At 36.4% G+C, this 12,845-nt stretch overlaps 1 protein-coding gene across 3 annotated transcripts in view; it reads right to left on the bottom strand.

Annotated features, from left to right (window-relative positions):
* Positions 1–12,845, bottom strand: part of fstl5 (follistatin-like 5) — a 193,977-nt gene that overhangs the window by 100,769 nt on the left and 80,363 nt on the right. For all 3 annotated transcript variants that reach the window (XM_015033181.1, XM_015033179.1, XM_015033180.1), the window contains exon 5: positions 431–627. In XM_015033181.1, the coding sequence (XP_014888667.1) occupies positions 431–627 (197 nt within the window). The remainder of the gene's footprint in view (positions 1–430; positions 628–12,845) is intronic.

Here is a 12,845-nt window from a genome sequence, read left to right as displayed (position 1 = left end):
TTGGGTTTCCAGGTAATGCAACAGTTTCTTCAGTTATAAAACTTTGCAATATGGTGGGTGATTTTGCCTCCTGAAAAATAAATGACACACCCTGCTGCATTTAAATTGCATTTAGTGGAATTAACAAATAGTGAAACAAAAACATTTTGTTCCCAGCAGTTTTGTAATTGCTGTCATTATCAGACCATTAGAATTAAACTATGTGAATGAGAGTGGCTTAATTTGTTCTTCAGCGTACCAACCCTTCTGTTTCGAGCAATCTTTACCCTGCACCACATGTTGTTACCCTTAGCGTTTAAGTTTGTTATTTGAACTATTATGCTTCATACAGTGTGAAAGGCTTTTAAATTAAACAAGAAGCTGATCCATTACAGCACCTATTTGCATAACTGACAATATTTTAAAAATATTACAGCTTTAAACTGCTTACCTGTGAGAGCTCGCTAGCATCTATCAGTCTGTTGCGATCTACATCGAAGCGTTTAAACATCAGGTCAACCAGTTGCTTCTTGGCTGCCATGCTGTCCTTGTGGGCCCCGTGACCTGCAGCTCCCAGGTATCGCTTGTCATGTAAATCCAGAATCTTGGTTTTCAGACGGCGGTAGTCATTCAGCCTGCAGTCATCATCTGGCAACAGAGGAAATAGGGAAACAGAAAATTGTTCAACAATTGCTTAAAATTGTTTTAAACATTTTCAAATTTAATCTGAGCTGAAAAAGCTCACGTGGACTGGGTTTTTAAAAAAAATCTGTAATTTTTATTAAATCTGAAAACAGTGTCTTCCTGACTGCATCCCATTCTGCCTCTTAGAGGTCTAGTCTGATTTTCTATACAGCACCATTGCAACACAACTCATTCAAGATTTTTTTTTTCTATAGAATACATCTATGATTTGTTACTTTGTTACTAATTTACACAGCAGCATGCCATTTCTGTGCCTTGTGGTGCTACATTTTCTTCTCTGCTCTCTGTTATCAAGCTGATGGGAACACAAACATATTATCAGGTTAGCAGTCTTAAGACATAGCACCATTTTAAAAGGTTATGCTTTAAAAATTTACAAGAATAATTTGTAATATAGCAAATACTAAAAGACAGCTGCAAACTGATGGTAAAGTTATTTTGAATGAACTGTTAGCATGCCAGGAGACTAGAGTACCATGTGTGTAAAGCAGCTGACTGCTGGCTTGCTAACCTAACCTGTTAGTTAAGCAAACAGCTAAGATTGGCCTGGTGGACTCCAACTGTTGCTTCATATAGACCAGAGTAGCAAGAAGCGTGAATATTCTACACAACCATCACTGTTGATTTCAAAACTTCTATCAAATTTAGTTGGAGTTTATTATGAATGTAGTTATTTTATGCTTTTCTTTAAAAGGGTCCTATTACATATCCTGGAACAGGTTAACAGGTCTTATTAGGTTTACAAAACAAAAGACAAACCATAAGTAAGTCAACAACAAAACATCTTTTCAAGCAGCCAGTGAACAACGCGTACATCGATAAAACCAGCTGACCAAATGTGTTTGAGCTCCGCTTGGGTTGTTAGGTAACAGGGCATGCCGTGCCCACAGACTTTGACTTAAAGTGGCAGTTTTGTGTATTTTACAGGCACATAGTGCCATTTTATAGCACAACTAACTCTGTTACTTTCAGCTGTTATAAAAAACACTGTATATATTAAATATGACTTGTCCAGTTACAAAGACAGAGGTCATTGAAATCAGACCTCTGTCTCTTTAAGAAGCTCCTACTCTTTCTGATCTTCAGCATGTCAACACAAAAATACTTCTCATTATGCAGTTAACCATTCTTAGGCGAGTTGGACTGAGAAGTATGGCAATAATGAGTTCAGCAGACTCGCATTATAACAAGAAATAAAAGCTAAAAAAAAGTTAATTCTACATAATAACTCCCCTTTTAGAAACCTGACCTTGCCTAATGAGCATCTTGATTCTTTTAAATTGTTTGTGTCGATATATAAACAGCAGCATGATGTCTGTTTCTAAAACATAAATTCAATAATGATTAAATTCACACACTAGAATTATTAAAATTCTTGCCAATTAGCATTTGAACAAACAAATCGCCCTTCTGGATCTACCATAAGCTCCTGTGTGTATTAAGTAAGCACTTAACCTGAGCGTTTCTGTGATTTTCTGCCTCAGAATGGATGCTCAGGAGTCTTTCACAGAAAAAAATATGCACACCCACACTTGCAGCATTTCACCAAGCGATGAAGAAACTGATTAACAAATTCATCATACAGGTGTCAGGAGCAAACCCTGACAGCAACAGAAAACATGATCACCCTGTATTTACAATCTGCCATCAAAGGGTTTACATCAAAGATGTCAACTGGATAAAAGGTTTAGAGGAGGGAAGGCGAAACGGAGCTAAAGAGAAAATAATGACAAGAATCAAAGGTTTACACTCGTCAAAATTATTTCTCTTTGTTTCAACTGGAAGTGTACCTCCCCTAGTAAAAGTTTTATTAGCTGATGTCAGCCAGCCCAGAACAAAAACAACTTTGTTCTCCTTTTTATAATTCTCTGGGAAGAACAGTGACATCACTGTCACACTCTCTGGTGTAATCAACATCTAAGAACAACATCGGCTACATGGAGTCTTTTACAAGACATCTGAACTTTGTTCGGAATGATAAAGCAAAACCAATTTACAGAGTGTCATTATGAGATCTCTGATCAGTAGAACTGCCTACGTGTTGAGGGTTGATGACTTGTAATCCTGAGAAAGAACAAACCAGCGACAGGAGCAAACAGCTTCACTGTACCATCTCATTTTTATCTTATAGATCTCTGTCAACATTCCCTGGGCGAAACAACTTGAGCAATCAGTAAACTTAAAAATGAGAAGCTTGAAAAATCCTAGCCCTAATCCTTATGAGGGATGAGAGAACTGCAAGACAGTCTCAAACTTTACAAGACTTTAACATTTGACTCCAGCTCTACTATACTTTCATCTCAATCCTACGTGACCCTTTAAAGTCCACAAGGTGGAAGTTTTATACCTAACTTTAAAATAATATGCAGTATTTTGAGAAAGTTTTCATATGCAACCGTATATCAAGAAGGGTTTATGTAGTAGATAATCCAAAATTGTTGAATAATGAGAAAAAATAGTTACAGCAGCCTGAAAAAAATTATTGAATTAGGATTGTACGCAATAGACTAACACTGTTATGCATATTTTTGATATAAAAAATATTATTTTTGTATGCATACAATACCATTGTGCATTTGTAAACTGTAAGTAATCCTGGATCCTTTAGCAGACGTTTGGATGAATGCGCTTTTGTCACACAAGTTTTGTCTTTATTTTAGGTTAAGCAGAATAAAAAGGAGTTAAATGTGAATCTATTCCAATACTTTTAGTAAAAAAAAAAATCATAGACTACTTTGTGTTGGCTTATCACATAAAATCCCAGCAAAATACATAATAGTTTGTGGATGAAGTTTGATAAATAATGAATACACAAGGAATGGAAATATTTTTGCAAGGCACGAGAGTGATTGAGGTATTTTTGTCTTGTCATTCAGAAAACCAGCTCCAACCAATCAAAGTAGACAAAAGAAAATTAAGAAAAAAGGACTATGGAAAGCACAACTTAGGTGGCAATAAATAAAAGGTAGTTGGAAACTTCTGGCGCTGTATTAATTTTTGTTTGCGGGGGTGTATCAACTTTAGTAAAGCTGGGGTTTGAAGAGTCAATGTCATTGATTCTTGTGGATCTTCAACAGTGCACTGTGGCGTATGCTACAATCATGAACAAACACTGCAGGCCTTGTTTCAGAATGATCTCACTGGTTTCTGGCCCTAAATATTTACCTGAACTCTCTCGTGGTGCTTCGTTGTCAGTTCTGAGGTGTGCAAAGCCACACAGAAAGAAGTAAATATTGGAATGCTCAGGACCAATGCTTCAATGTTTTTTTTTTTTTGTTTTTTTGTTGTTGTTTTTTTTGTTAGCGGGTAAAGCTGCAAGGGAGACAAACAAAGGTATTGACAGATGTTTGAGTTGCATTCTCAGTCTGAGTTGTGCAGGAACCAGGGTGTGAACACCAACAGCGAAGCTGAGCAAGGTTCTTTACTTCCCATAGGTGGAACTGAATGATCAGGAGAAATATAAAAGTTGCTTCTCTGTTAGAACAGGAGGCAGAGTCAGTGTTAAATACCCTGACAGCAGCAGTCTGCCGCATTTCATGGAAAAGGGTCGGTTTGGACAAGTTTCAGTGTCAGAGTAGCTGCCTTGGTCACAAATGGCAAAATGAATAAAAGATAAATGGCTGTTGGAGCACCCTGGGGATATGAAGGTCAGTTACATCAAAGAACTTTACAAGTTATGCATCTACGCACACACACACACACACACACACACGTGCAGAGAGAGAAGCTGACAGGGCTCAGCTGATTTAGAGGATTTTATAGCTTTAGCACATCGTTGCAGGCTTATATCAGGTTTGAAATGAGCTCATATTTTTTCTTATCTACATATGAGGAAAGGTAACATAGGATTCACGTCTCTTACATCATCATACTCTGGCTGTACTGGTGACACTGTATGCAGAGCATGTAGCAGGATTAACAGCCGACCAGAAACTGGAGAGAAAGACTCAAGCACTGATTTGTAGTAAGTTACCAAATAGCTATGATCAATGCATATGAATCAGATTGAACAATCATATTGGTAAGAAAGATCTTGTTATCTTTGACTCAAACTATTTCAGGTCTACAGCTGTGACAGGTTACCCAACATGGAACAAACAGCCAGATGAAACCATGAATAAAATAATAAAAAAAATAAAATAATTAAAAATTGCCAGATGATGTCACAATCTGTAACTGTGTGGTGGACCACCATTAACTGATTTTAACCACACAAATGACGAACAGACTGAAGCAGGAAGGTAAAAAAAAAAAGAAAAAAACAAGTTGTATTTTGGCCTAAAGTGAAAGCATTTATATTTTCACTTTTAATATTGTGTTTGAGTCAATAAATATATTTTGAAAACTAAAGCTGATCCTGTGGTTAGAGATATATGGTTTGCAACCTATAAACATATATTCTGTCTCAATATATTGAGAACTAACTTGTGTCAAATTATAAAAGTAAAACTGGCAGAAAAGCTGTCTGTGCTTACTGAACAACTGAGGAAGAAAGTGCTGTTAGCATGCCAGAGGCTGTCATGGGTAATGAGCTTGGACGATCATTACAGATACATTACAAAGTCAGCCATTTGTTAATACTACATGTTAGAAAAAAAGATGACTATAACTTTGAAACATCTTTCAGCCAGCATCTCGAATGACTATCGTCATATCATTTTTTAATAAATAGAATAAATAGATTTTTAGATTCAAATACTTATTCAGGTTAAAAATGAAGATTCTATTTCTGGTTGAGTTGGAACCAATTCTGGTTCTGTGATCATAGTATCAGGTCAGAAAACCTGAAACTACACATTTTCCTGGGTGGATCATTGTCCCTTGACGAGCTGACACAGTGTGATCATATCTAGATGGAAAAGTTTGCCATCACCTGAGGAATGTGTTATCTGATGTATGCTTATTCTAATGAGATTTGGAGGTCCAAGGTTGGCCTAATGTTACTGCTTAGCTTCACAGCATGCTGGTTGGATTTATCACTCAGATACATGAGGTGGTGCATGCCCAGCAGTTTCCTGGATCTCATTCTACAGAACATAAAGTTGGCAATTGAGGAGAAGCTAAGCAAACGAGAAAAAGTCTGTTCACATCATGTTAAGTAATTAATGAGATAGAAATTCAGTTTTTTCCGCTTTGAGTCGGTTGTGAATGATGAACTCCTCCCATAAGGCAGCATTGCAGAAGCAGCAGCTATCAAGTGGAAGATGGTTTTTCAAGCATTTTGATTTCTGTGAAGCAACTGAAGTAGCAATCATATACATCCCATTGATTTTCACAATTTACCAACGGTAGATGGATCTCATAGCACAAAATGCCACAATATTTTAAATGCCATATTTTTTAATCCAAATAAAGTTTGCCTCACAAAATTCAATCCAGTTGCCACTAATTAGGTATTTTATCTGTTTGGGTAACTACTATTTGTTTTTGTTCTTTTCTTTCAGTTTTTCTCCCATAATAATAATAATAATAAAAAATAATAATAATAAAAAAAAAAACTTCCAGAGTTTTGGTTTCTTCCTCTGTAAAAATATGTAAAATTATCTTAACCAAAGAAAAGCTGAATAAACGTTCCTCTTTTTTTTTTCCAAGGTCATCTTGTAAATGAAACAGGATAGCTCATCGTACACCAGCCCCAAAGGCAGTTTTGTGACTTTATTAAGATAAATACATTTTTGAGGTGAAACTAAGATGAAACTGAACTACCTAACCTGCAACCTAACATCCCCATTTGGGTTTTCATTTTCCAATGTGCCAATACTTGCATCATAACCGACAGGAAAATGCATTTGTTAAAATTAGAACATATCAGATTTTACATTCATCACATGCAGTGTAAGCGAGTAGGTAGTGCTGTCAGCGTAAACACACAGGGATCCGGGTTTGTCTTTCAGTACTTCTCTGCACAATTATTGATTAAAGCAGATTGTCCTCAGTCTCAGTATGGCAAACGGACAGAGTTCATTTATTGAGCTTTGTGCAAAATCATCTATATTTAATGTAACACCAGATGGAATAAGACATGAATTCTAAAATAGCTGCAACACATCATTTTGGATATGTGACAAAACATTTTACTGAGGCAATGCTAAATGGAGTTGGAAATGTAGTTTGATACTGAGATAACTTAAGAGACAGTGTCTATTTCAGGGACAAAACAAAAAAAAAAAAAAAAAACCTTAAGATAAACCGAATACCATTATTTTTTTCATTTCCCACAAGAGAAACAAGGCCAAATTCAAAATAGAACATAATGATATTCTCCTGGGCAAAGTACCACTGAGTCTACAGGGAGATGCTAGTGCACTTGATGGAGCATGAAAACTGAAAGCAGTGTTCTTGATTCCTGGATGTTCATGAATGTTCAATATTGTAAACATGATGGGCGCCACCTCCAATAAAACAACGAAAGCCATCACTGTGCACAGTGATGCACAACACATCACATAATATGGTGAAACAGTTCTTTAAATCATCATTCATCGCAGAAACAATTACATACAGCATGATGAAAGGATAGGACAGTAGATGTTTTCTTTAATCAAATATCATGCAATCATTTTTATAAGACTGCTTAATGCACTGCTGAAAATTCACAATAAAAAAATCTACAATGTCACACGTACATTGTGCTGACCCCGTTTCTTTACATATCTTTTTACTTCCTTACATTTTCAGACTATATTGAAATCTTTTCAGCAGGCTTTCATTGAAAGTTCTCCAGATTTTCTGAAGGAATTTCAAAGACCTTTGTAGCTCATTTACATTTTCAGTCTGGTACTATGCCAATGTTAGAAGGTTTTGTTCAAAGCTGTATAATTCTGCCCTTTGAATTACTAAAATGTTAAAAAGGCTGCAGAACACCAGAGATGAGGCGGTGTTGTGTCTACTGGACATATAAAAGTGAATTTACCAGGAAATTAATTTTAAATTGACTCTTTGGAGCATTTGTTGCCAGATGTTTTCATTTTACTTGAACTAGTTAAAAACTGAAAATATAGTTGATTGATTAAAAAAAAAAAAGTTTGGTTATGGTTCAAAACCCCACAAAACTCAGAACCCCTTCAGAGTTCAAGAGAAACTTTCCAAAATTCTTGAAAAGAAAGTGTGACTCCTTGGAAACAAAGTGTGGAGAAACAAGGAATGACCAAAGGCTTTGCTCAACGCTATATTCCAGTACAAACACCAGTGCCCCAGCAGTGAATGAAGCCCCACCCTGCTTTGACCTGCCACTTTAAAAGCACTACTGTTTTATTTATATAGTGAAAGTGTATGCTCAGCAGAATAGCTAGAGTCAACTCTGCAGAAAGCTTTCCTATCCCTGCATCTGCTCCCTAACACCTCTTCAGCTTTTCCATCACCGTCTCCAGGGCCCTGGCTACTGCCGCGGTTCACAATACATCATGAAAGCACAGGATGACAAGTGGGCTACCCAAATCAGAGGTCACTGATTGCAATCTTTAAGAGCAACTAAAGGTGTCACTGCAGCAACACCTGACTGGATCTGAAATGGATATCTGAGCAGTGGAGCCTCAAACCATCACTGCTGGTCTGACTGACAGTTATATGCATGCAAAGTGCTCACAACAAGCTCAGATGTGAGATGAGACTTCTGCTCCTGTTTCAGAATTTACTGTGAAGGTCATTATAAATAAATCTTTAAATCCATAAAGCAATGAAGAACGAAATAAAAAATAAGGTTAGAAAATTACTTTTGAGCTCAGAAAATCCTGCTTGAAAGGTTAGTTTGTCATCTGTTCTTGACCTTTTTCATTTTCCATAGAGAGAACTGTGATTTCACTTTGTATGTTATACCAAAAACAAAAACAATAAAGATGAAATTACATATTTAAACCAAACTTTGATTAAATCTGTAGCAACATGTTTATTCAAACTGAAATACTGTTTCAAAGATATCTTAATTAAATTTATACAAAATCTGACAAATTTGGATGGTATGTGAAATGAAAGCCAGACGGTGAAGTGAAAGTGAATTCCTAATATTTGAGTTGAAGTAAAAAGTAGCAAATGAGAAGAACAAAAAAATGAACATTTTGAAGTGTCTTTTGACACCCTACATCAAGTCACACCACTTTGTCTCTCTCTGGGAGAGATTGCCTTTCTATATTTCAGTCTCCGACACTGCCGTTTCTCTGTGGATGAAGTTGTAATTTTCTCGCCCCCCCCTTTAGGACAATAAAATTATTCTGCATGGTCAACACTTTATTCAGCACTGCAGGGGGGCATGAACATCAAACATGTTTAATTGGCTAATTTGTCATGTGACTGTTTGGGATCTCAGGGTCAGTCCTCTGAAGACGCCTTTGATAGAATAATTGGCCATTTTAGGCTCATAATGAACATGCAAATGACTACATGTTGCTTTGAAGCTAAGCAAGATATAAATACACACATTGATCAAAGACACCAGTTCCCTGTGTTGAGGTGTGGAGACCTGCAGGGATTTCGGATCTCTATACATGACAGTGGACCATTGAAAAATAGCATTAAGTAGTAATGAGTTTAGCAGAAAAAAATAGATGTGTTGCATCCAAAGGTGCAGAGTAAAGATGTATCATATCATTGGGAAAAAAATATTCCTCATTGTTTCTTGGTTATGTGGGTATAAAAAATATATATATTTATCTTTCAAAAGATTTAGTTAATGTGAAACCTCTTATTCAAAATCACTGCAGACACACTTTTTACAGCAACACCTATTACTGTCCTGTAATCATATTTTGACTTCTAGGACTATGTCATTTGTGCTGACTTAGTTTTTTATTATTTCTCCCTGTGGAACATATGGTCCACTTTTTTAAATTTCATTTAACTTTATTACGCCAAAAAAAGAAACCAGAAACAAAAAAAGGAATGCATTTAAAAGGAGGAAACTCCCTTTGGAATATCAAATTAGAAATAGCCATAATAATAAAGCTGATACGGCACAAAACACATTTTGCAAACTATTCTTAAAAGTAGCTTTTCCAAAGCTGCAGGAGTCTGGAGTGAATAAGTGATAAAGCTATTGGGGAAAAATAGGTGACCCATTAAAGGAAAACTGCAAAACCAAGTATTTTTCAACAGCATGACAGCTCTGTTTGCAGATACACTTTTCTTCTTCTGCATCTTAAAACAAGATGCATACTGCATAAAAAGATCAGCTTCCTTTTAAACCACACTAACCTGTTAAGATTACTAACATGTGTTTTATTTGGTTGATGTCATAATAAAGAGAGCAAAAGAGATTTATTTTTGAGATTATTTGTATTTCTTGATATTTTGTAGAACTGCCTTTTAAAGTGCCTGAGTTTGTACAAATGGCATTTTCTGCGTTTTGGGAACATGCCCTATTAAGATCTTTGTCCTGTCTCCATTTAACTCAGTTTATGTAAATTAACCTATGAAATGCCCATTAAATGGGCTTTCCCAAATCGTTTCTGAATTTGATCATCCAAACTAACCAACTGAGGCACATAAACTCAGACACTTAACAGCAAAACATGATTTACATCAAAATAATCAAAAGAGATAGAGTTATTGGAAATTTATTTTTCTAATTTTGACTTACTCTAAAACACACATCAAATACAAATGTAGCTATCTTTTAGACCTTCAGTTTTAGTTCATAACTCTTAAAAGTCTAGACAAAGGGCAAACTAAAATGGCTGCCTGTTTCAAAGTGTTTATACTAAACACTCATACTGCCTTCAAATTCTAAGCAAGACTGTAAACAAACTTCCCTTTAAAATTGAAGTTATATGCTCATACATTATAAATGCTTGAAGAACATCCTGTTTACTGGAGTCAAGGGCGCGCCGACAGCTATGGATCAAATTTTAAAAATGGGATGACATTGCTAATGTCCACTATAACACACTTCCATTCATCAGTGAGTGTCATCATCATGAAAGGAGATCATTGCTTTATGGTTGATGGTGTCTTTACATAACTTGATGTGAGAAAAAGGACAATGACAAAGTGTAGAAACAGAGTGCATTAGAGTTACAAGGTTATTCCTCCTGGAGGTCAGAAGTGAAAACAGAGACGTGGACAAATTATTTGGAAACTTTACAGAAAACACAAAAGAACAACAATATCTGATATAACGTGAAACCTGAAAGCTTTAATGACACTGTTTCCATATGTATTACATATTTCACTTAAATCAGATTTTTCTTTTGATTGCAGTCTACTTGATTGCATTTCCGCAGTTCATCACTTTTTCACATTTGTGGGTTTTTTTTGTTTTTAACGCGTTTGTCTCTCATTGTTTTCTGTTTGTCTTGCTGCTTTTAACAGCATTGTGTGTTCCATACAAATACATTTTGACTGTATGATTGGTCATATTTCACATGAAAACAGCATGGAGAAAAGATGGCACCCCATATTTCAGATTCTGTGGCCACACTACCAAAAAGTGATATCTGTGCTTCACAGTGAAATGTCAGCTCACCAGAATAAAATGTTCAATAGGATTAGGATCTGGGCCCATAGATAGCCATTTAAGTGCAGTTAAATGTTATCCTCTCACTCTGTATGTTTTGAGTCTTTACCCTTTTTGAGAACCAGTAATCCCCAGGTGAGGCAGAGCTTTCTACAATGGCATAAATGTGAAAGAAAAAAAAAATCCACACCAATAAATTTTCAACAGATTGCATATATGTGTAATATTCTAAATTTACCAAGGGGTTTACACTCAAATCCACAAGGATCTCTAACTTTAGGGGAGGAAAAAGTTGACATTAACAAGCAGAAAATACATTAGAAACTTTTGAAGGTGCATGTCTATTTCTGACTGTGGCCGGTAGCTAGAAGACCGGAGCAAGCCAGCTCATCCTAAGAAGGTGAATTTATTTCAGTTCCAACAGAAACTGATCGTAAAGATTTCTGCTGCTTGACAGTCCATGTTTGTGCTTCCATTCCTGATATGCCTAGATTCAGGTCTGCACTTCAGACAGGACAGTTACTACATGCACTTTGCCATCCATATGGGAAATAGTGTTATAAGTCATGTCGAAATAAGTCTCTCAGGAAATATATGTTTATGATGGTAGCAAAGGTTTTTCTACACTGTCCAATAGATGCCTCTGTCAATGATATGCTCACATATACACAAGTCAGACATCAATTTCCAATGATGCACCATAAGCCATAACAGTCTCTGTTTAATGCCCCTTTCATTGATAAGCCTGGATGGTATTTCTGATTTTCCAACAAACAAGCAGATATCCTTTTTTCCCAAAACCGACTGAAACCAAAACTCATCTGACCACAAAAAAGTATCCTTTAGCTCAGTCTACTTGAAAAGAAAAGTGCTATCTGTGCAGACCAATATGTGAAACACTTACCTGTGTTAGAGAGTTTTAAGTTACACTGTGGGCTCCAGAAGTAGTTACATAAGATTTCCAAAGCCTCTAAAACAGTGGTTCTTAACCTGGGTTCGATCGAACCCCAGTGGTTCGATGAGTCGGTCTCAGGGATTCGGCGGAGCCTCTGCCGCGGAGGTAAAGACACACTTGTGTAAAGTTGTGATGACGCCCCGCTTTACCATCACTTGCTGCAGAGGATCACGTTACATTGCTGAGCCAATCAGAGCTGCGGAGGAGCACTGACTGAAGGAGTTCCACTCTCAGCGTGGATTTGAACTTGTGTCTTTAATTACTTCAGCAAAGCTCAGTTTTTACCAAATTCTGTAGCTTTCGGTGTACTTCTAAATCTGCTCCTTAGTCGCATCTTTTCGGGATTGGTACCGCCTCTAGTGCCGTGAGGTGGCAACACAATTAATATAATTACATTACTAAATCAGAATACCGCAAAGTCTTTATTATTTATTATTAATTTTTCATTTTCTTAAGAATGTAAAGCTAATTAAATGATCTAAACAAGACCTTAATGTGGTTCCAGTTTCTCTCGATGGCCAACCTGTTGAAACTGTGGCAAATTTTAAATACCTTGGGTCGTTCCTGGACAGTCAGCTCAACTTTGCTGAAAACACTGACTATATTTTGAAGAACTGTTCTCAGAGACTCTACCTTTTAAGAAGACTTAGTGATCTTGGGGTGACCCAACTATGCTCTAATTGGGTCACCCCTATGTCTTGAATTTGGGAGGGAAAAAATCATATTTTATTTATCACTACAGAAGGGTGCAGTGAATGC

This window comes from Poecilia latipinna, unplaced genomic scaffold, assembly GCF_001443285.1.
Source record: "Poecilia latipinna isolate Pla-1442-1.1 unplaced genomic scaffold, P_latipinna-1.0 Scaffold259, whole genome shotgun sequence".
NCBI classification, from domain to species: domain Eukaryota; kingdom Metazoa; phylum Chordata; class Actinopteri; order Cyprinodontiformes; family Poeciliidae; genus Poecilia; species Poecilia latipinna.
Note: the sequence above shows the minus strand (reverse complement) of the source record. Positions and strands in the feature narration are given on the sequence as shown.